General features: G+C 51.0%; 1 protein-coding gene across 2 annotated transcripts in view; it reads left to right on the forward strand.

The window, feature by feature from the left end:
* Positions 1 to 620: 620 nt before the first annotated feature.
* Positions 621 to 24,266, forward strand: part of SLC6A13 (solute carrier family 6 member 13) — a gene marked incomplete at its 5' end in the record, with an annotated part of 31,772 nt that continues 8,126 nt past the window's right edge. The window contains 6 exons of one of the 2 annotated variants that reach the window (XM_081247870.1): positions 621 to 822; positions 10,402 to 10,536; positions 13,771 to 13,911; positions 17,653 to 17,737; positions 18,318 to 18,450; positions 19,292 to 19,426. In XM_081247870.1, the coding sequence (XP_081103996.1) occupies positions 621 to 822; positions 10,402 to 10,536; positions 13,771 to 13,911; positions 17,653 to 17,737; positions 18,318 to 18,450; positions 19,292 to 19,426 (831 nt within the window). Of the gene's footprint in view, positions 823 to 10,401; positions 10,537 to 13,770; positions 13,912 to 17,518; positions 17,738 to 18,317; positions 18,451 to 19,291; positions 19,427 to 24,266 lie in introns of those variants that run through there. The other variant, XM_081247869.1, reaches the window with a different exon arrangement.

Below are 24,266 nucleotides of genomic sequence, written 5' to 3' on the forward strand. Positions count from 1 at the left end.
CTTCTGCAACACAATTTTTCATGGTTATATAGTAGTCCATTGTACGTGCCATAATTTATTAACCTATTTACCATTTTTGAACATTTATATACTTTCCAATATTTGGCTGTTATAAACAATGACCTTCCTCAGTGCTGAATCTTTACCAACCATGACAATTATTTCTTTAAGGTAAATTCCCAAAAGGGAAATTGGTGACTTTGAGGGTACATTCAACTCCTATCCTTGTGACTCTCCCAGTACATGGAATGGAGAAACTGAGGCACATGCTAATGCAGACGAAGCTGGCTGTAGGGTGGAAGGGAGAACTCCGACAACCTGGGGCACGTGAACACCCCGTGTCCACAAGCCCCACCCAAGGAACCTTCTAGGGGAGCAGTGTCTGTGGCTCAGGGTCAGCACTTTCTTCCTGACACATGAAAGGAATATATACTCTCAGCAGCTGTTACCCAGCCTTTACCAGCAAGAGATGCTAAGGAGGACGTGGATCTGCGGACAGGAGTAGGATTCATCTCTTCCAGGGCTCTATTCCCTCAGGAAGTTCCTGGCAAAGGAAGGGGGCGGCTTTCCTTCCAGGCTTCCCAGCAGTAACGGAGCGCCCTGCTTGTTTTCCAGGTGGAATGGATAGCAGGGTCTCGAGCACAACCAGTAATGGAGAGACAAAACCAGTGTGCCCAGGTATGGAAAAGGCGGAGGAGGCTGGCGCCCTGCAGCGGGGTCAGTGGAGCAACAAGATGGAGTTCGTGCTGTCCGTGGCCGGGGAGATCATCGGGCTGGGCAACGTCTGGAGGTTTCCCTACCTCTGCTACAAAAACGGGGGAGGTGAGACCCACTGCGTCACCCTCGGCCCCCCAAGGCTGTCTCCATCTCATGCACTTACTGCCTTCTGGGGAGTCCCATGGACGCAGAGGACACTGGAGTTGGAAAGACCCTTAGAGGCTGCTCAGGGCACTGCAGGAGAGACACCTAGACAGAGGGGCGACTTCCTGGGGGGTCCCTATTGTGGCTCCAGAGAAACATGGGTATAGGCTGGGAACCAGAAGGATGGGAGTTTGGATTCTGCCTCTGCTACTTACTGCCTGTAATCTCGGGCAAGCCTTACCTTGGGAGCTCAGGTAAATGCTGTAAACGGAGATAGTTCCACCTGCCCTTCAAGGCTGTTGTAACGTGTAGGGGTCACGTGTGCAAAGGGCCTAATGAGCGGTAGCTATGCTGAAGAGGATGTCGGCACCCAACTGTCCCATGAGGTCTCGAGACTCCGTAGCCGTGGCTTCCTGTCCTCCCCCTGCTCTGTGACATGTGTCCCCCCATGTGTCACCTTTGATACCCGTGGCTCTTCCTTTAAGATTTTCCCACTGAAATGTGTGTGGGGGGAGCATGAACTCTAACTCTTTCCTGGGTCTTTCCTGCCTCTCCTTCTCCGCCATCCCAGGTGCTGCAGCCACTCCGCTGCCCCTGTTGCTGGTCACTTTCCCACCAGGGACCCTCCTTCACGCGCTTCTGGGCCTCTGGGGAGCCCCCGAGGGATTTCCCAGGTGCTGAAGGGCTCTGGCCGAGCAGTGGGCTCGGAAGGTCCCCTCGTTGGCGGGTAGAGCTTCGCGGGGCTGGGCTCCCAGGGCTGGTTTCACGGGAGGCTGCAGCCTGCGCTAGAGGAGGGGCAACGCCAAGGTGGGTCACGGGGACAGGCCGAGGGGGTGGGAGTTCTGTGGGCCACGAGGCCTGGAGGGAACCCTAATGCCACACCTACCCCTCCGTGGGGTGTGGGAGCCTCCGTGTGGGAGCCCAGTCTCAGTGGTTTGGGGAGAGAAAGCCCACGACGCAGGGTGGAAGAGGGAGCGTGAGGAGGGGGCGAGCACACAGACGCCCTGAGCCCAGAGTCTCACTCTCAGGATTGTGGCAACCGGGGACTGGCCCTGGGCTTGGAGGTTAACTTGTATTTTTCCAGAGGGGTGGGAAGGGGCTGATGCGTTCCGGCTCCACGAGACTTCCTGGCCGGCAGCCTGAAGCCGCGGGACTTTGCTCGGCTGGCATCGCGAGAGACGGAGGGAGGTCCCGACCCAGCCCCGGACCCTCCGCCGGCTTGTTGAGGCATTTAGGCCTGAGGGCGGAGGGACGGGGCTCGTCCAGGGAGGAGGAGGAGTCTGGGGGCTAAGCCGGGCCTTGGGGCTCTGTGTCTGGAGCCCGGTAACCAGCTTAGCTCCTCACGTGGCAGCGAGGTCGGGAGGTGAGCCGCTTTCCCCAAGCCTCTCAGGAATGGGGTGAGGGTGGCTGGGGAATTAGCAGGAGTGGCACGAAGAGGTGGGAGAGGGGTGCCAGGCCTGGTGCCAGCCACTGGGCTGAGGAGGGGAAGGGGCGGGGAGCAGGGCCTGGGCAGGGCACACGGGGTCGTGCTGTCGCGGGCAGGCCTGCGTCTGAGCTCCGCCTCGGGGCTCTGTGTGGGTTTGTGCGGCCCGGGGAGGTGGGGCCGTGTCTCGGGGGGAAAGGCAGGCCGGGAGCAAGCGTGTCCACGGCCCTGGTTCCGCGCGTGGGTGCTTCGGGGGGAGCAGAGGCAGGAGGGTGGCCACCTTGTGCCCCGGAAGAGCCTGCCCTCCAGCACGCCGGTCCCCACGAGCCGTTTCGGGGCTGATGGAACGGTCCGCACAATCCTTAGGCCACCACCCCGGTCTCTTCCCCGATAGGGCACAAGGCCTCAGGCTTCCTCTTCTCTTTCCCTGATGGACAACAGCAGCTGGAGGAAGTGCTCGGAGGGGCTCTGGGGCCGAGGCCGATGCCCGGGTTTGCTCTGAAGGGCATGAGTCACCCAGGGCCGCCGGGTGGACACGCGGGAGGCGCCCCTGCCAGCGTGAAGGGGACAAACCCGGGACCCGTGTGGCCTGTAGAGGGACCCAGACAGGCCCGCCTTTCCGGGTTTTGGTGTTCCCAGAGGCTCACCCTTTCTGTTCCCTTTACCCTCTCGTCCCCTCCCCCCAGAGCACGGGTCCCACACTTCATCTCGTCACCTTCTCGTCTCTTTGTCAAGAGGGGACGGAGGCCTCCTTATGACAGGACCCTTCGCTGCCGACATGGGGAGGGGGGTGGGGAGGATGCAGACCGTCTAGGTTGGTTTGACCCCATCCTCCTGCTTTAGTGATTTTATTTAAACCCGTGGTTCTCGGATGGGGGCTTGGACTCCTGGGGGTGAGAGGGACGTTCTGAGCAGCTTCTGCAGGAGGGTGCTGGGGTCACGGGCTGAACCACGCGGGGTCACGTGTGTTATCAGCCTGCTTTTTCTGGGCCCTTTCTTGAACTTCATAGCTGTAAATAGCCGCTTTTGTGCTTGTCTAGGGGGATAAACTCGGGACTTTATTATCATTAATGTTTGTTTGGTGGGGAAGTCGGGGAGGAAAATGTCCCCAAAGTGTAATTTCAGTTCCAAACTAAAAATATAAGTGATATCTTCTTCGGTTCCTTCCAGCTTTAACGTTTGGTAGATCCTAATAGAAGTGAGTCCCAGAACAGGGAAAAGGCTGAGACAAGCATATGATAGAGGAACAGGGAAACGGTGAAACACTGTAGTCGAAAACCAGAGATGCTGAGAAAGTGATACCAAGAAGCCTGTCTAAAATCAGCATCCATCAGGAGACGGGTGCAGGGGGTGCCTGCCTCAGCCACCTCCTAGATAAGCGCCCTCCCTGCCGTCCAGGCCTTGTGCCCAGTCCACCCCGAGCACCTGCCTGCCCCCCTCCCCATGGCTTTCTACAGTCAGGCCAACCAAGCCCGGACTGTGTCACCCAACAACAGTGACTTACTGTGGACCCACCACCTGCCAGGAATTATTCCGTGTTGTTGTGATAATCTATAAATAAAAATTGTCTGTCTGTGAGAGACAGACAATAAACAATAAACACAGTAAACAAGAAAATTACATAGCATATCAGAAGTCCCTGAGTGCTACAGGAAGGGGGCTGGGGGCGACCACACCGAAAACATTAGAGTAAAGTCTTGCCAGGGAGTGAGAGCCGGCCACATGGATATTAGGGGGAAAGTGCTCCAGGCAGAGGAAACAGAGGTGTTAATGGCCCTAAAGCAGGAGTTTGGCTGGCGTGTCTGGGGAGCCACAGGAGGGGAGTCACTTGGTGGAGGCAGGTCACCCAGGGCTTGTCAGCCACTGTGAGACTCCAGCTTTCCCTCCAGTGATGGGGAGGCGGGGCAGGGGTTTGAGCAGAGGGGCCAGTCTTACACTTGCACGTTGTCTGGCTGCTGTGTTGAGAACTGACTGCAAGCGACTAAGGGCGGAAGCAGACTGGTTACAAGACTAAGAATCTTGGAGTCTCCTTGATGTCCTTCTTTCTCACATAACTGTTGGCTGTACCCAAATACCCAAGTCCTGGCGGCTTCAGAACCTGGGCCTTCAGCCGGAAGCTCTCCAGCTCCCTGGACCCCGGCTACCAGCAGACTGAGTTGCCCAACACCCAGGCTGCCTGGGGCTGGAGACCCCTGTGAGGCTACAGCAGAATGTACCACAGCTGGACCTCTCACAGCCGGGATCTTAGAGGAAAGGGCCATAGCCAAGTAAAGCCCACCTCTGGATGTCAGGGAGAGAGAGCATGGGGACACCAATGTCAAGGGCATTAGATGGCCCCTGTTTGCCTTGAGGCTGTCCGTAGATATACTAAAGAACGAAGAGAAACAAGGAGCGTTTTTCTTCCTGTAAGAGTCACGGTTATTTTATGAGTACGTGACAATTGGTCACCACTTTTAGTTAATGAAGCAATGCCAAGTATTGGTCCAGTGGTGTTGATTACAGCATGTAATGTTCATGCATGTTCACTGCTGTGTTGCTCATGTGGCATATCGTCAGTTTGTCTTAAAAAAATGTCACCTGGAGCATTACAGGTGATGCCACAGAATGTGTTCCTATTGAGAAGGGTGTCCAGCAGAATGATTCCTTGGGGAATTCCATGGGGAAAAATGCCAGGACATTTTAGAATTTGGACAAGGAGACTAAACGGGGGATTTGGGGGAGCAGGTAACTGTGACTCCATCCTCCGTCTCCAGGAGTGGCTCCATCTTTGAGGGGTGGTGACTGGGGCTTGGGTGGGGAAAGAGGCAGTGCCCCAGGACTCCCTGGTGGGCACCTGGGTCCCTCCTGGGCGCTATCTCTTCCCTAACTCCCTCCCCGGTTTTGGGGCCAGTGACTCGGCCTGGCGGGTGTGGACCTTGTCCCCTCTGGCCAACTGCCCAGGAGCTCAAGGAGGCAGAGGGGGAGGGGCTCAGACTGACCACCGGACCCAGTGTGGTTAAACATTGGCTCGGTTCATGGGGGAAGAGCAGGTGGCACAAAGATGGGGAGGAGGGGCTTGAGCCAGGCTGAAAACTCTCCCCCTGCCCCCTGTCTTCTCCCTCTCTCTCTCTCTCTCTCTCTCTCTCTGCGATGTTTCCCGCTCCCAGCAGGACTGTTCATATCAGCTACTGGGTTCTCTCTTCCCTAATTTCCCCTTCCTGCCCAACAAGCCTTGGAATGATTTATCTGCTCATGTGCCTGAATTGTTTACGATCTTTCTTTGCCCTTGTGGTCACCAAGCGTTTCCTTCAGTGCCTGAATTATGGATGCGTGGACTACAAGCCAGAGGCAAAGAGCTGGAGAAGCCTATTCCCCACTAACTTTTGTTTTAGCAATTTTATGACGGTATAATTGGCTTACAACAACTTGCACACATTTGAAGTGTACTGTTTGATACGTTTCGACATAGGTACACACCCTTGAATCCATCACCACTGTCAAGATAATGAATGTATCCATCACTCCCCCAAATTTCCTCCTTCCCTTTCTCCAACCCCTGACCTCTCCTACCCCATCCCAATGCAACCAAAAACCTGTTTTGTTTTTTAAAAATATAACTATTTTCCAGCTTTATTGATATATTATGGATAGTAAGTTTAAGATGTAGAACATGATGATTTAATACATGTATATATTGCAAAATGATTACCACAATAAGGTTAGTTAACACCTTCATTCCTTCATATAATTACCTTTTTTTTTTGTGGTGGTGATAACACTTAAGATCTACTCTCTTAAGAACTTTCAACTATATAAGACAGTATAGTTCACTGCAGCCACCATGCTGTATGTTACATCCCCAGAAATTGTTTATCTTATAACGAAATTTGTACCCTTTGACCAACGTCTCCGCATTTCTCACACCCCCCAGCCTCTGGTAACCACCATTCTACTCTCTGCCTCCATGAATTCCACACGTAAGAGAGGACATGCAGTATGTACTTCCTCTATCTGACTTATTTCACTTAGCGTAATACCCTTGAGGTCCATCCATGTGGTTGCAAAATGCAGAATTTCCTTCTTTTTTTATGGCTGGCTAATATTCCATTACACATATAGCATTTTCTTTATCCATGCATCTGTTGAGGGACACTTAGGCCGTTTCCAGGCCTAGTTTTCCAGGTGGTTTCCAAACTATACAGTAGTTTGCATTTCTTATAATTTTCTATAAGTGGAATCATGCAGTATATACTTTACGTGGCTTCTTTCACTCAGCATAATTACTTTGAGATTCATCCATCTTTTTCATGTCTCAGTAGTTCCTTTCTTGTTATGACTGCGTAGTATTCCATTATATGGATATACTACAATTTATTTCTTCTCCTGTTGATGGACATTTGGGTTGTTTCCAGGTTTTAGCTATTACAGATGAAACTGCTAAGGACTTTTGTGTACAAATCTTTGTATAAACATATGCTTTCATTTCCTTTGAGTGAACACTTAAGTGTGGAATGGCGGGATTATATGATAGGTGCACTTTTAACTTTTTAAGAAACTGCCAAACACTTTTCTAACATGGTTGTACCATTTTTACGTTCCTGCCAGCAGCGTATCCGAGTGCCAGCTTTTCCACCACTTTACCAATACTTGGTCTGTCTTTTTAATTTTAACTTTTCTAATTGGTGTGAACATTATCTCATTGTCACTTAAATTTATATTGATTTATGATGTTGAACATCTTTTCATGTGCTTATTTGCAGCCCACATATCTTATTTGGTGAAAACCTGTTCAAATCTTTTGACCATTAAAAAAAAATAGGTCGTTTGTTTTCTTACTATTGAATTTTGAGACTTCTTTATATATTCTGGATACAAGTCCTTTATCAGATGTGCATTTTGCAGTTTTTTTCCTCATTCTGTCTTATATTTTTCCTTTGCTTAACAGTGTCTTTTGAAGAGCAGAAGTTTCAAATTCTGATGAAGTGCAGTTTATGAATTTATTCTTTTATGACTCATGTTTTTGATGTCACATGAAAGAAATCTTTGCTTAACCCAAGGTCTCATATATTTTCTTTTAGAAGTTTTATAGTTTCAGGTTTTACATTTAGGTCTACAATCCAGTTTGGGTTAATATTTGTATAAAATGAAGGTATGGATTGAAATTCATTTTTTGTGTGTATGTATATCTACTTTTTCTAGCATCGTTTATTAAAAAGACTATCCTTTCTCCAATGAATTGCCTTTACACCTTTGTCAAAAATCAGTTGTCCAAATGTGCATGGCCCTGTTGCTGGTCTCTGTTCTGTTCTGTCGATCTATTTATTTTGACACCAAAACCACACTGTTTTAATCACTGTATCTTTATAATAATATGAAAATAAAGTAGAGGTAAGCCTAAAACTTAATTCTTCTTTTTCAGAGTTGTTTGGCTATTTTAGGTTCTTTGCGTTTTCATATGAACTTTAGAATCCGTTTGTCAGTTTCTACAAAAAAGTCTGCTGTGATTTTTTTTTTTTTTTTTCTTTTCTTTTTGCGGTATGCGGGCCTCTCACTGTTGTGGCCTCTCCCGTTGCGGAGCACAGGCTCCGGACGCGCAGGCCCAGCGGCCATGGCTCACGGGCCCAGCCGCTCCGCGGCATATGGGATCCTCCCAGACCGGGGCACGAACCCGTATCCCCTGCATCGGCAGGCGGACTCTCAACCACTGCGCCACCAGGGAGGCCCAGGTCTGCTGTGATTTTGATTGGGATTACAGTGAATCTATTGATTAATTTGGGAAGAACTGACATCTTAATAATACCGAGTCTTCTGACCCATGAACATGGTATGCCTCACCATTTATTTAGGTCTTCTTTAATTGCTCTCAGCAATGTTTTGCAGTTATGAGTGTACACATCTTTTGTCAAATTTATTCCTAAATAGTTCATCTCTTTGACGCCACTATAATGGTATTATTTGTTAAATTGTAATTTATAATTGCTTGCCGCTAGTAGAAGAAATGCAATCGATTTTTTATGCTGATCTTATATCTTGTAACCTCACTAAATTAACTTATTTATTCCAGAAGCTCTTTGGTACATTCTGAGGGATTTTTGTTCTTTTCTTTTTAAATACACTTTATTGAGGTATGACTAATGTACAAAAAGCTGTACACATTTAATGTATACCACTTGATGAGTTTGGAGGTAAACATATACTTGTGAAACCATCACCACAATCAGTGTCGTAAACATACCCATCACGTCCAAAAGTTTCCTTCTGTCCTCTGTTTTTCACTTTAATTTTTTGTGTGTGATAAGAACACAACATAAGATTTACCTTCTTAGCACAATTTTAAGAAAACAATTCAATGTTGTTCACTATGGGCACTATGGTTACAGTGGATCTCTAGGATTCATTCATTCTGCAAAACTGAAACTTTATACCCTTTGACCGACATCACCCTGTTTCCCGCTTCCTCAGACCCTGGTAATCACCATTCTACTTTCTGATTCTATGAGTTTGACTATTTTAAATTCCAACGGATTTTCTACATAGGCGATCGTGTCATTTGCAAGTAAAGCAGTTTTATTTCTTCTTTTCTGATCTGAATAACTTTTAATTCCTTTTATTGCCTTCTTGCCTTGACTAGAATCAATATTGATGGAACCAATGTTGAATAAAAGTGGTAAGAAATAGTAAGACTGGACACCCTTGTCTTGCTCTCGACCTTAGGGGTTAAGCAGTCTTTCACCATTAAGTATGATGTTATCTGTAGGTGTTTTGTAGATGCCCTTTATTCCTTCTATTCATCATTTGCTGAGAGTTTTTTTTTTAATCAGAAATGGCTGTTAGATTTGGTCAAATACTTTTCTGCATTTATTGAAATGATTATATGGTTTTTCTTTTTAAATTTATTAATATGATCCACTGATTTTTTTTTGAATGTTAAAACAACTTTGTATTCCAGGGATAAACTCCACTATGTATTACTTTTTTTTATATATTGTTGGATATATATTGTTAGATATCTAAAATTTTGTTTAGAATTTTGCATCTGTGTTCATGAAAGTTTGATCTATAATTTTCTTTTCTTGTCTTTATCTACTTTTGTTATCAGAGTAATGCTAGCTTCATAGAATGAGTTGGAAAGAATTGCTTCTAAATTTTCTGCAAGGGTTTGTATAGAATTGGTGTCATTTCTTAAGTTTTTGGAATGTTCCCAGCCTTGCGTGAGCACCATCAGGCTCTATCTTCTTTTTTTTTTTTTTTTTTTTTTTTTTTGTGGTACGCGGGCCTCTCACTGCTGTGGCCTCTCCCGTTGCGGAGCACAGGCTCCAGACGCGCAGGCTCAGCGGCCATGGCTCACGGGCCCAGCCGCTCCGCGGCATGTGGGATCTTCCCCAACCGGGGCACGAACCCGTGTCCTCTGCATCGGCAGGCAGACTCTCAACCATTGCGCCACCAGGGAAGCCCGGCTCTATCTTCTTGAGGGATTCTTTCCTCTCCTTGGGTAGTGTCCTCACACACAATGTGCTGACCAGCACTCAAGCTCGTAGGGGACCCTCTGCAGACACTTGGGTCTCTCTGTGCACGTCTCTCCCCCTGGGACTCTATCCTGTGAACTCCCCTGCCCAGCTGCCAGCAGATAGAGGTCTATGGTGGAGCAAATGCCAGCATTTCTGGCATCAGTAGACTTGTCTCAGGCAGTGACTGTGAAAACAGAAAGGATTACTAAGGGAAATCTGATTTCAGTCTGCTAAAAGCCCCTCTCTAACATTGAGAGCAGTCATTTCCTTGACAGAAATTATAGACTGTGGGCTGTGGGAATGCTCCTGGATATCTGTGACTCAATGAGCTGCTTCTGTCGCCACAAGCTATGTGTTATTTAGGCAGCAACTGAAGTTGATGGGGAGCAAACCTTGGAAGGTATGGATGGAAACTTCAGAGTGAAGAAAGTGACTGGCTAGGTCCTAAGTAACTTGGTGACACCTGATCTCTGCCGTGGTTCCAGACATCTAGACAGATGTCCCCACCGTTTTGCGCAGTCCCCATCCCCGGGATTCTGACTAGAAGCATGGGGTGGTAATGGGGGGAGATGACCGTGGACCACGAGGAGGCTAGTGCCGCATAATGGACAGCCTGTTTCCCACCCGCAGGTGCCTTTTTCATCCCCTACCTCATCTTCCTCTTTACCTGTGGCATTCCTGTCTTTCTCCTGGAGACAGCGCTGGGCCAGTACACCAGCCAGGGGGGCATCACAGCCTGGAGGAAGATCTGCCCCATCTTTGAGGGTGAGTAGCTCTGTGCCCGACTCCAGAGTCTCTGCACTAGTTGTTATAAACCTTGTTTGGAATAACTGGGTGGTTTATCAGCGGTGCTGATGCAGATAAGACTCTGTGTCTTTATGTTAAACCTTCCACCGTGGGCCCAAGACTGAATTACTGCCAGGGAATTCCCTAAAAAGAGAATTTTAATAAGAAAAAAATGTCATTAATAATTCTACCATCTTTGGAATTCTCTGGCGGTCCACTGGTTAGGACTCTGTGCTTTCGCTGCCAGGGGCCCAGGTTCAATCCCTGGTCGAGGAACTAAGTAAGATCCCACAAGTTGTGTGGCATGGCCAAATAAATAAATAAATAGATAAAATTTTTACATAGCACAGGGAGATCAGCTTGGTGCTTTGTGACCACCTAGAGGGGTGGGATAGGGAGGGTGGGAGGGAGACACAAGAGGGTGGAGATACGGGGATATATGTATATGTATAGCTGATTCAACTTGTTATAAAGCAGAAACTAACATACCATTGTCAAGCAATTATACTCCAGTAAAGATGTTAAAATTTTTTTTTAATTCTACCATCTTGACACAATAGCTATTTAAAACTTAGGACGTTTTATTTCAATATTTCTCTCTATATAGGATGTTCTTTAAGATTCCATTTTGAAACAATTATATGTTCACAGAAAGTTGCAAAAGTAGCCCAGAGAGGTCACGTGTACATTTCACCCAGTGACATTTTCATTTTCCTCAATGGTAAAAATCTTTTTTTTTTTAATTTTTATTTTTTTATAGTGTTTTATTTTTACTTGTTGACAGTTTGCTTTATTTATTTATTTTTGGCTGTGTTTGGTCTTCGTTTCTGTGCGAGGGCTTTCTCTAGTTGTGGCGAGTGGGGGCCACTCTTCATCGCGGTGCGCGGACCTCTCACTGTCACGGCCTCTCTTGTTGCGGAGCACAGGCTCCAGACGCGCAGGCTCAGTAATTTTGGCTCACGGGCCCAGTTGCTCCGCGGCATGTGGGATTTTCCCAGACCGGGGCACGAACCCGTGTCCCCTGCATCGGCAGGCAGACTCTCAACCACTGCGCCACCAGGGAAGCCCTAAAAATCTTATATAGAACAATATCAAAACCTGGAAATGGACATTGGTACAATCCTCAGACCTTATTCGGATTGCACCCGTTTCCATGCACTTGCTTGTGTGTGTGTGTGTGTGTGTGTGTGTGCGTATAATTCTGTGTAGTCCTATCACTTGTGTTGACTCGTGCAAACACCACCGCTGTTCCATGACCACAAAGATCTCCATCCTGCTGCCCCCGCATAGTCACACTAACCCTTCCCCTCCCCACCCCTATAACCTCTGACAGCCACTAACGTGCTCCCTATCTCTATAATTTTGTCACTTGGGGAATGTGATATAAATGGAATCATACAGTATGTGACCTTTTGAGACTGGCTTTTTCACTCGGCATGATGCCCTTGAGATCCACCCAGATGGCTCTTGTATCAATAGTTCATTCCTTTTTGTTACTGAGCGGTATTCCGTGGTGTGGATGGTTGTCCTATGGTTTATTTGACCATTCACCCACTGAAGAACATTTGGGTTGTTTCCAGTTTGGAGAGGTTTGCTTCATTCTTTCTTTCTCTCTCTATAAAGGTCACATGTCTATTAATATGAAATATACACAGTTTCTGCTGCTGTCGTGTTTGTGGGTTTTTGTGGCCACGCCATGTGGCAAGTGGGATCTTAGTTCCCCGACCAGGGATTGAACCCTCCCCAGCACTGGGAGCGCAGAGTCTTAAGCACTGCACAGCCAGGGAAGTCCCTCTGTTTTTTAGTTAGTGTTATTTTCCATTTTTTACACAACAATCATGCGATTGCATAAACTTCCATCAAAGGGATATATCATAATTTGCTTAACAATTCTCTGTTCTGGGCTTTTTGCTTATTTTCAACCACTGATAAACTGATATTCTGCTATCATGTATCTTTGTAGAGGTAGCCTTTACCCCCCTTTTTTGGAGTTATTTCTTTGGGATAAATTCCCAGGATTAGGATCACTGGATCAAATGGACAACCAAGTTGATGTCTCTTGACCTGGCTTATTAAGTTGTTCTATGGAAGCGTTATGCTGACGTACACATCACCAGACTTGAGTAAGCGTCTTTCCTCCGTATCTTTAACAGCTCTGAGTTATATCCCTGGTTCCCAAACTTGTCTGCACAGTGGAATCACCCCAGGACCTTCCAAACATCCTGAGGCCTGTACCCCACCCCCAGAGATTGTTATTAAATTGGTCTGGGGTCTGGTCTGGGCTTTGGAATTTTAAAAATATTCCCAGGTAATTCTGCTACTATGTGGACAAGTCTGGAAATCACTGAGTTATATCACTTGTAAACGTGTTCACTAGTGTTGCAGATGCAGAATGGTAGCTCATCATTTTTCATTTTGCACACCTACGATTATTAGGGAGGGTGAGCGTGTTCTGAGGATGTTCATTGCCTGTGTGTATGTGCTCCTCTGCGAACTGTCTCTTCCTGCTTTTAACGCGTGTTTTTTTTTTTTTTTTAGTTTTAGTTTTTGGCTGCGTTGGGTCTCCGTTGCTGCGCGCGGGCTTTCTCTAGTTGCGGCGAGTGGGGACTACTCCTCGTTACGGTGCATGGGCTTCTCATTGCAGTGGCTTCTCTCGTTGCGGAGCACGGGTTCTAGGCGCGCGGGCTTCAGTAGTTGTGGTTTGTGGGCTCAGTCGTAGTTCACAGGCTCTAGAGCGCAGGCTCAGTAGTTGTGGCGCACGGGCTTGGTTGCTCCGTGGCATGTGGGATCTTCCCGGACCAGGGCTCGCACCCGTGTCCCCTGTGTTGGCAGGCGGATTCTTAACCACTGCGCCACCAGGGAAGTCCCTTAACGCGTGTTTTTACATTTCAGAAATATATCAGACGAATTCCAGGGAACATTAGCTATTGGGATCTCAGAGTTAGCCTTACACATTTGTAAGATAGCTTAGAATCAGTGAGCTGGCGGCATGCAGATGAGAGTGCACAGGCAGCGGGGCAGGGCAGCAGGAGACGGGAGGAAGCCCAGCCTGGCCTGGGAGGGCTGCACGACGGGAGGGGGCAGCGAGCCAGGAGCCCAGACCCCATACCCCGTGTCTCAGGACACTCAGGGGAGCACAGACCCTTTCCTGAGCAGGGGTGGGCGGAGCCAGAAGCCTGCCCAGTGTCCCCAGCCCCGTGTGCCTCCGCCCAGGTATCGGCTATGCGTCCCAGACCATCGTCATCCTCCTCAACATCTATTACATTATCGTCCTGGCCTGGGCTCTCTTCTACCTCTTCAGCAGCTTCACCGTCGACCTGCCCTGGGGGAGCTGCCGCCACGACTGGAACACAGGTGAGGTCACCTCCACCTGCTCTGCTGCGGTGACCAGGAGAGGGATTGTCCCCATATCCTGGTCCCCAGGCCCCAGGCTTCAGTGGGGACATGCTAGAAATCTGCCAAGGAGGTGACAGGGGTCTAATGTCAAAGATAAGAGCGAGAGGCCACCAGCACCACAGGAAAAATAGCACGGACTTTTTCAAAAACATTCATGTGTTCAGCCAATGTATTAGGAAGATAGAACTGACTGCTTTTTGTGCAGTTTAGCCCTTTATGGATTTTGATGTGAAACATGGTTAGTTTGATGCATGGATATATTGTTTTCTCATTTATTTATTCTTCATGTCTTCTTTCTGATACTATTTTAGGCTTTTCCAACCCCCAAGTCATCTGGATTTAACCAGGGATAAGCTGTTTTGTATGGCATCAATATAATTTACCATAGCAATTAATTTTCTCCCGTGATTTTCTTTTAAGACAAGAGCCTCTATGGTGATAGAACTACTAAGTCTAATGAATTGAAAGTAAATGTTAAATTAAAAATTAAAATTAAAAATTTCTAGGGTACTGCTTTCCAAAAGAACTATCTGCAGTGATGAAATGTCCTTTGTACTCTCTGATACGGTAGCCACTGGCTACACGTGGCTATCGAGTACTTGAAACATGGCTAGTGCGTGTGAGGACCTGAATTTTAAAGTTTTTATTTAATTTAAATTAATTTAATGTAAATAGCCACACGTGGCTGGTCACTGCCCTATTGGACCACGCAGGTGGACACTGTCCTGCTCCCAGTGTCCAAACACCTCTCATGCCTGTCAGTGAGGCCCTACCTGTGCCATGATGAACTTTTTCTTGTTCAGATAAGTTACTCAGTTCTGAGCTAGAGTGTGAATCTTTTTTTTTTTTTTTTTTTTGCGGTACGCGGGCCTCTCACTGTTGTGGCCTCTCCTGTTGTGGAGCACAGGCTTCGGACGCTCAGGCCCAGCGGCCATGGCTCACGGGCCCAGCCGCTCCACGGCATGTGGGATCTTCCCGGCCTGGGGCACGAACCCGTGTCCCCTGCATCAGCAGGCGGACTCTCAACCACTGCGCCACCAGGGAAGCCCTAGAGTGTGAATCTTTTACTCACTTGCCAGGGAAGTGGTTTTGCATGTTTATCCTGGTGATCAAGGCCCCCTCGCCCTCATATTTTATACTGTCTCTCCAGGCTTTCATTCCCTTGTCACCACTTTGTCCCACTACTTGTCAAGTGAAAAGTCAAATCTTGGAGCTACCGCCCCTGACACCCCAAGGTCTGCTAGGTTCTTCTCAAGTGTGTCTGCTAGTGCCTACACTGGCCCCAGCCCTTGACTGTGGCACTCACCCCACTTTTCCTCTCTTTGTTGCAAGATCTTGAGGGCAAAAATGGTGTCTTCATCTCTACACCTTTTGCACTTAGCATCGTGAGCTCTCAAAAAATATTCATGGAATGAATCAAGTTTTTAAAATCTGTTTTATTCTAATATTTTCTTTATTATGTGTTTTTTCTTCCTTCCCCCTTCTTTCCTTCCTGCCTTCCTTCTTCCCTCCCTCCCTCCCTTCCCTCTCTCTCTCTCTCTCTCTCTTTCTTTCTTTCTTCTCTGTGCACTAAAATCCGCCCTGACAACCAGCTTCTCAGATGGGGATTTTATCCAGGTCTCAGTGCAGTTCCTCTTGTAGAGAGTTTCTGCCTTTCTGGTGCCCAGGGGCTTGGCCTCAGGCCATCATCAGGCCTGTGTGCTTCTGGCTGACTTGGCAGGGGGAGCATCTCTGAGGCAAATTCAATACCCAGGGCTTTGGCTAGTAATACAGGACATCCCATCCTGTCCGGAAGAAACAGCCCTTTTGGGTGTGCTGAGGCTTCAAGGAAAGTGACTTGGTTTGGAGGAGAGAGGGCTCCGCTAATACCCCGTGGTTCGGCAGATGTGTGTGGAGCCCCGGCTGTACCCCAGGCTCTGTTCCAAGTACCGGGGACATGCAAGGTGCAGAAACAGAGCTCCTACCCTCGTGGCTTTCATTCTAGCGGCAGAAGACAGACCAGAAACAAAATCAGTGCATCCCATGTGTCATGCTAGAGGCACTGCTGTGCAGAAACCTAAACGGGGAGGAGAGACTGGGAATCTTAGGGGTGGGGTATAATTTTAAATAGGGTCATCGGGGAAGGCATCTCTAAGAAGGTGACGCTGGGTCATGCTCTGAAGGAGGAGGGCGTGTGGAGGCAGACACTAGGTAGGAGAAGCACCAGTACAGAAGTGGGGTGGCATCCGGGGCGCAGCAGGGCAGGTGTGGCTGGAGTGGGTAAGCGGGGGGCGGGGCAGTAGGAGAGGGGTGGATGGACTGGGGCCTTGGGGGCGGTGGTGAGGTTTGGGCTTCTTTCTCTGAGTGCGATGGGAAACCCTTTGGAGGTTTCTGAACTGGGACATGACATAGAGTCATGACGTGACTGAAGTTTGAGCAAAGCCACTCTGGCTGCTCTCTGGAGATTGACTCTGGAGGCAAGAGCAGAAACTGGGCCCATCAGGGACCCGGGAGCCATGGTGACCTGCACCGGACTGGTGGTCATACGTGTAACGGGAAGGGTCAGGTCCCAGATTTCTGAAGGTGGAACATACACAATTTGCTGAGCTGGATCCCAGCCTTCACTTCACCACAGACAAGCAATGACAGGCCATTTCTAAGAAGATCAGCTTTCTCATGTGCACAGTGGGGGAAACGCTCTCTGTCTTTATTGCTATTTCCCAGGATTACTGTCCTAATAAAACGTAAAGAAGAGTGTGAACACTCTTTGTGAAAAGTCCATAGTCGTAGACGGGTAATTAAGAGCCACTATTTATGGAGTGCCGGGCAGTCTCCTTTTCATTTACTCCACTTATCAGTCCTACACTGGGCTCTTCTCATGTACATTTATTTATTTAAATTTATTTAGTTATTTATTTTTGGCTACGTTGGGTCGTCGTTTCGGTGCGCGGGCTTCTCATTGCGGTGGCTTCTCTTGTTGTGGAGCACAGGCTCTCGGCATGCGGGCTTCAGTAGTTGTGGCACATGGGCTCAGTAGTTGTGGCTCGCGGGCTCTAGAGTGCAGGCTCAGTAGTTGTGGCGCACGAGCTTAGTTGCTGCACAGCATGTGGGATCTTCCCAGAAGGGGGATCGCACCCGCATCCCCTGCATTGGCAGGCGGATTCCCAATTGCTGCACCACCAGGGAAGTCCCCTCGTGTATATTTAGAGACCACGGAAGTGAGGCTTAGAAAGCCACACAGCGAATAACCGGAGGGGGCCAGGGATTCAAGCCAGAGTCTTCTGATCTGTACCTGTGCTCTTAGCTGTCAGCTACATCACTTCCCCAGAAGGCATCCTTATTGTTCCTCAAAGGTCATTCCTCAAAGGCCACTCTCTACAGGACAGTGGCCCAGAAGTATTCGTATGTTTGAAGCTGATGGCGTGCAAAGCATCTTTCCTGAGGCCGACCGATGGTGCTTTAATGAGAATATGCTACACCCCCCCCAACCCCCACCCCCTGCCCCGGCTCCACCCCGGAGAAGTGGGAGAGGGAGCAGTGGCTTTGTTGAGGTTATCATGTGTTTCGTTTTGTGTTTTATTATGAGGCTGTTTTGTTTAGGCACCTTCAGCCCAGATACCTTGCTTCCCAGTCTCCTGAAATTTCGCCCCCCCTCTGCTCGTGTTACACACTGGCCAGTGATGCTTCTCTCGCTCCCCGCCCCGCCCTGGGCCCCGGCAGAGCACTGCGTGGAGTTCCACGGGACCAGCAGCTCCGTGAACGGGAGCTCTGAGAACGCCACCTCTCCCGTCATCGAGTTCTGGGAGTAAGTGGGGCCCCTTCGCCATCGCAGTGTGGGCGGCGTGTCCCATAGACGGGCGCGGGGCTGGGGACCCCACGGGCTGCAGGGGACGCATTTCTGCCTCCTCCTTCGGTGGCGCCGTCACCCGAGTGGCTTTTTCCCGCCGTGCCTGTATTTGTGGTTAGGGCAGGACTCTTCCCGAGGCTCTCCTCGCGCTGGGCCTGCGTCGCTCCCCCGATGTGGGTCCGCCCCTCCCCTGTGGCTGCATGTGTGTTGCTTCTACTGCCCCTACCTGAAATATTGACATTCACCGAAGACATGATTCCTCACATCAAAGCATCCTAACCCTCCGGTTGAGAAAATATGTGTTCGCACCCCCTTCTCTGGGTTACACTGGTCCTCAGCCTGCCAGAGCAAACCTACCTGGGAACAGCTTGTCTTCGCCTCCCTCTCTGTCTACTCCCATCTCTGGGCAAAGCAGAGCCTCACGGATCAGAGTGAAGGAGCCGACAAGCCTTCTGACCAGAGCCGGAGGCCTGGCTCCACTGCCCGGACGAGCTGAGGCCGGCGGCACAGGTGGAGTCGCTTACACTTCTCTCCCCAGGAGGCGGGTCCTGAAGATCTCGGACGGCATCCAGCACCTGGGGGCCCTGCGCTGGGAACTGGCCCTGTGCCTCCTGCTCGCCTGGGTCATCTGCTACTTCTGCATCTGGAAGGGGGTCAAGTCCACGGGCAAGGTCTGTGCTCGAGGGCCCCAGGCCCCTCCCTTCCCCGGACCACCCTGCTCCCCCCGGGGGGCTCAGCCACCCAGGGGTTCCCCAAGTTGCACCTAGTCGGGGATGGGAGGGAATGACCCCACGAAGATTTCGCGTGTCTCTCTTCCTTTGATTCTGTGCCTTTCCTGGATTCAATGGTATGTCCTTCTGGTATTTGGGGAACTGGAATGAGAGAGAGAGAGAGAGAGGCAGGAGGGACCTGTGGGGAGGAATCTGATCTTGGAACGCACCATGCGTGTGGGCACATCGCAAACTGAACACGGTTCACGGCTCCTCGTTTCATACAGCTGTTCTTTGGGAAAGCAATTCCGTTATGACTGTTAATCTCAACATGACTGTCAGCCACCCCGAGACGCTGGGGAGACTCGTTGCCCTGGAGTGCATGAGGGCATCCCGAGTTCTCCTGGACTCCTGCCCTGGCGGCCTCTGACCAGGCTTCCCTCCTAAGCTGGCTGCCTGGTTGTGCTAAGCTTGTGAGCTGTGTGGGGACAGGGGTCACGTGTGACAGAGCTTTTTGTCCCTGACGGCCCTTGCCACTGTTCTAAACTTCATGTTGGGAGCATGCCTAAGTTCGCTCAGTCACTCAGCAGATATTTGCTGGGTGTGTGTCAGGGGGACGGAGGGAGGGCGGGAGGGAGGGCTGAAGGCTGAGGGCTGAGCAGCTGCGGGGTGAGCGGGAGGCCGCAGAAGGCGAGCTGGTGACCTCCACCATGGGGTTGGCGGCTCCTCCCCCGCCCCCTCCCCGTCCCCCCACTGCTGGGGCTGCCCCGGTTCCTTACCTTCTCCTCTGCCCCTCGGCCAGGTGGTGTACTTCACAGCCACCTTCCCTTACCTCATGCTGGTGGTCCTGTTGATTCGAGGGGTGACGCTGCCTGGGGCCGCCCAAGGAATTCAGTTTTACCTGTACCCAAACCTCACGCGTCTGTGGGACCCCCAGGTAAGACGCACAGACGGGGCCGTCCCTGTGCTCTGCTGGGCATCTCTGCTCCTGGACAACCCCAGGCATCCACGCTGAGGGGGTGTCTCCACACATCTCCCCCTCCTGGGTTCACAGCTGCCAGGGAACCCAGGGGCCCTGAGGCCCTCGTGGTGTTTTGTAGTGTTTCTGGGGGGCTGTAAACGCGTCCTAACAGCCTTTCCCGCAGGCTCTCCCCTCCCACTACCTCCCATCCCCTCTGGGCGTCTCCTTTCATTTGGAGCAGCCTCTCTCTCTCCTGACCCCGCCACTGGCCCCTCTGTCCCGCCCTCTGCCCACAAGGCCCGCTCCTGGCCACGGCCCCCAGCCCCTCCCAGGGCCAGCTGGCTTGTGGTGCTGAGTTTCCTGTGTGCTGTCCAGAGGCCCCCGGCCCTTCCCTCCCGGCCCTTCCTTCAGGGTCCACCCGCCAGGACGGGGTGTGTCTGCTGACCGAGGGTCTGGACGGCAGGGCCTGCACTGAGAAGCCTCTGCCGGGGTCTCGTCCTCTGTTTGGCAGCCGTGTTGAAGGCTGGCAAAGCCAGGAGGGGGCCGAGGGTGGAGAGGTCGTGGGTGAGCACAGCCCAGAGCCCCGCCCGGCCCGGCTGCGGCCTGAGCCCGCTCCCCTGGCAGAGGTCACCTCCTGGGGCCTCTTCCTGGGCTGGAAGGGCTGTGCCCCTGAAAGGGACGCCCAGCTCAGGGCGGACCAGAAATCGAACGGCTTTTCATACGTTTTTATAGTAAGGCAGTGGCACTGTCACTGCTGAGAGGTGAGAGGGGGCAACAGAGGAGGGAACAGCCCCCCAGCTCCCTCCCACGCGGGGACCATTCCCACAAAGGCAGTGGCTCCCCTTGTGCAGAATTTGGGGTGGCTCTTCTCAAGCCTCCCAGCGCCCCCAGACGAACTATGAGCTCTTCCATCCTGAGTCCTGCGGCTGCCAGGGCTCCCAGAAGCAGCAGACCACTCGAGCCCGGAAGCCTCCCCAGCCTCGGCCCGGGCTCTTTCCCCACGACACCCAGTGGGATGGGAGCTCACCCTCCCGCCCCCGTTTCTGAGACCAATAGAGACACAGGGGCAGCCACCTCGTCTCCGCGTGGACCCAGGGGCTGCAGTCGGGCCTCGGAGCCAAACTGTAGAACCGCAGCTGCTGAAGCTAGAAAACCCCCGACGTCATCTCTGCAAACTTCTCGCTGCACAGATGAGCAAACAGGGCCCAAGGTCACGTGGAAGGAACGGCAGGCTGGGACCCAAAGTGCCGTGGTGGAGCGCAGGCAGCACGCAGGAGGTTGCAGGGCAGCAGAGCCGGGCGAGGCCTCGGAGGCCGGGTGTGGGTTCGCCTTGGATCCCTCACGCAGAAGGGAACCGCTGCGGTTCTGGAGCAGCGGTGTGAACCGGTGGCTGAGCCACAAGCCGCCTTCGCCTGGGGATCAGGCTGGGAGACAGGCAGGTAGAATGAAAGAAGAAAGGGAGAGAGGGTCCAGCGTCTCTGGAACTGACCTATGGCTTCTGTGATCGACGCTCTGTTTGTCCTGACCAGCTTTTTAGCTAACAACTGCTGAGTGCCCGCTATGGCCCTGGCATCGTTAAGAGGGTCACATGCATTATTTCAGCTAATCCTCACCGCTGACCAATGAGGCATCCCCATCTTATAGACAGGAAATTAAGGCCTAGAGAGCTTAAAGAACTTTCCATCCGCACACCTGCACCTGGAATCCAGTTCTGCATGATGACAAGTCCCACAGGTTTTATGGTCTCTTGAAGGCAAAGTCCTGTCTGCTCGTCTTTGTTTTTCTCGCAGCTCATTCATTCAGCAAAGATTTATTGAGCATCTATTTCGTGCCAGGTATGTTCTAGGTGTAACGTTTGCTATGTAATAGCTGCCAGCAAATATGAAGAAGGTGGACCAGAGCACCTTCAACTCTGAGAGTTAAAAGGCTGTAATTCTGTGTCTGGGTTACTGCAGGGAATAAGACCTCTTTCAGTCTTCTCTCCAGGACACCATCCTTCCAACCTGGGCAGCTGCAGGCTGTGCAGGCAGTGATGTCTTCAGAATCCTCTGAGCCCAGGGAGGGAGATGTTCCAAGAGCCAGGCTTGGTCCTGAGCTTCCGAGCAGACTTATTAACGGCTGGTCCTGGCCCCCTGCTGAAGCCCGCCTTTATGTCAGTGAGCAGAGCAGCCTCTGCAGGGCGGGATGCCCCCCGCCAGAGCCCTAATGGACAGTAGTTGGCACTCCCCAGGAAGTGTGACAATGCCAGCCTGCATTTGCCTGGCACTTGAGAAAGTTGCACAATCCCTGCAGCACAAAGACCAGAGTGCCTCTCTTGGCCAAGCTCTCGGTCTGGAACGGAAGCCCGGCAGAGACACTGCTGAGTTTATCTCATTGGCCAGGCTGCTGTGCAGTGGGGGATTGCCGCCTCTCCCGGCACCCCCAGCACCGTCTCTTTCCCACTGGGGGGCGGCCCCGGGAGACTCCGCTGGTGCAGCGTGTGCTGGGTCCTGGCGCTTTTTCTTTCCCTCACCCTGATCCTTTGTTCCATTGCACTTTGGTAGATCCATAAGGACAGGGGCTGGGGACGGGGTGTCCAGAGAGTCCTTGTTGAACACCTGAAACCTCTACCTTAAGCTCTCGAAGGAAGGGTTTATTTAGGGAAGGAGGTTGGAGCCATTGATTAGAAGGAGTCTTTTCATTTTGATGTCGTGCATTGAAACCTACGGGACCTTATTATTACTGGAAGGTGAGTTGCTTCTTTAAAATAACAGCAACGACAAATAGGCCAATAGCTGACACATGTATTATGTGCTTACTGTCTGCCAGGCCCTTCCGTAAGTGCACAACACAGTTTAGTCCTCACACTAATCCCACGAGTTAGGTGTAGCCTCATTTTACAGATAAAGAAATTGGAGCTTAGAAAAGTTAAGAAATTTGCCCCAAACTACAAAACAAGCATGGAGGGAGAGCTTGGGTTTCATCCCAAGTTGTCTTTTGGGGGTCTTCTGCCTTAATCACCATGATATACATTTCCCAAAGAATATGAATTATCTGGGAGTTTTAAGGGCTGATTTTTATTATTCTAGAATTAATCCTGAAGTGGGATAGGGAACTAATATTTCTTTATGTGTTAGGCATTTTACATACATTATTTTATTTGTTATTTTACCCATTTTATTTCTTAATATATCCATTTGTTATTTTACTTGTTATTATACCCATTTTCCTGATGAGAAAAGTGAGGTTCAGAGAGGTTAAGTGATTTGCCTAAGGTCACACAGCTAGTTATTAACAGAGTTAGGAACTGAACTCAGTTCAGTTTGACTCCAAAGCCCAGGCTTACATACGATTGCCTTCCTGAAAATAGAAAATGTAATAGTCCTTGGGGTTGGACTCAGGTTGAAAACGTCTTTCCTGGATCTTCTAGAAATTCTCTCTTCCTCTGTCGCCCCTCCAAGACCTCTTTTTAGCCCACACTCCCTGAAGCGTTTTTCACTTGTATTGTCGGGCAGCCTTCTGCGCCAGCCAAACACACCCTGGAGCTTTGTTCCCAAAATCAGGGCTCCCGGACGGGGCACGTGGCAGGTCGCCTGTGGTGGGAAGAGAATGGCTTGCCCTGCTGTCCTCTGGCCCTTCCCGCGGCCTTGTGGCTCTCCGGCCCCAGCAGGCTGGCCAGGAGCAGCTGCGCGGAGCCGGCTCGCCAGCCTCCAGCCAGTCTGAGCCCCGCACTCTGAGCTCTCAGGCCTCCTGCTGCCTTCTCCTCCGTTCTCCTCACCCTCTCCTCCCAACTCAGTCTTAGTCTCTCCCCCTCCGGGCGAGGTGACCTGCCAAGTCACAGTTTTGCTTGTTTCTTCTTCCCAAGCCCAAGTCTGCAACACTTCCTAACCGTGGGATCTGCACGTGCGCAGCCACGGAACATCTCCGAGGAAAAAGAGTTTCCTGCGTGGACGGCGGGTCAGGCTGCAGCCTGGGCCCCGCCAGGCACAGGGAGTAGGCCTCGGGGGCCTGAGGCTGGGCAGGTCCGGGGCCGCGTCCTGGATAACCGGCCTGGAGACACCTCCCCGGCCCTCCATCCCAGCCTGGCGGGATCCTGCCTGTACAACCTTAGAACCTCTTGGCACAACAACCTGCGCTTGGGGCTGCGATAATGAATGAAAAGGAACAGTGACCTTCAGACCAGAGGCCACTGGGTCTTCCTGGGAGGACTCTCCTTGCAGAGTCTGGGGCAGGTTTAGGAGAGGAAAGGATTTGAGACATTGCAAAGGAGCGACCAGGCTCCCCGAGGCACGTCCTCGGCCTGGGGCGTCCACGGAGTTTTGTGGCCTGTCCTCAGCTTCTCTCCTTTCATTCCTGCCTTTTCTTTCTCCAGCTTCTGAAATGAATTTGGAGACCCCCTCTCCTTTCCCCATGATAATTTTTCCTGAGGTTTAAAGAAGCTCCTCTTGGGCTTCCCTGGTGGCGCAGTGGTTGAGAGTCTGCCTGCCGATGCAGGGGACACAGGTTCGTGCCCCGGTCCGGGAAGATCCCACATGCCGCGGAACGGCTGGGCCCGTGAGCCGTGGCCGCTGAGCCTGCGTGTCCGGAGCCTGTGCTCCGTAACGGGAGAGGCCACAACAGTGAGAGGCCCGCGTACCGCAAAACAAACAAACAAACAAACAAAAAAAAAAACAACAAAAAAAGAAGCTCCCCTTGGTGTTTCGACCTTGCCTATTTCCTTGCTGGCCCTGGCTCCTCCCTTGGGGTCTTCCTCTGTGCTTCCTGCCCCGGACACCCTGTCCCTGGTGCCAGCTCCTGCCTCCCTAAAACCCTGGGGAGGGGGTCCCCGTGGGCAGGA

Source organism: Mesoplodon bidens (assembly GCF_964165515.1).
Source record: "Mesoplodon bidens genome assembly, chromosome: 11".
Taxonomy (NCBI): Eukaryota; Metazoa; Chordata; class Mammalia; order Artiodactyla; family Ziphiidae; genus Mesoplodon; species Mesoplodon bidens.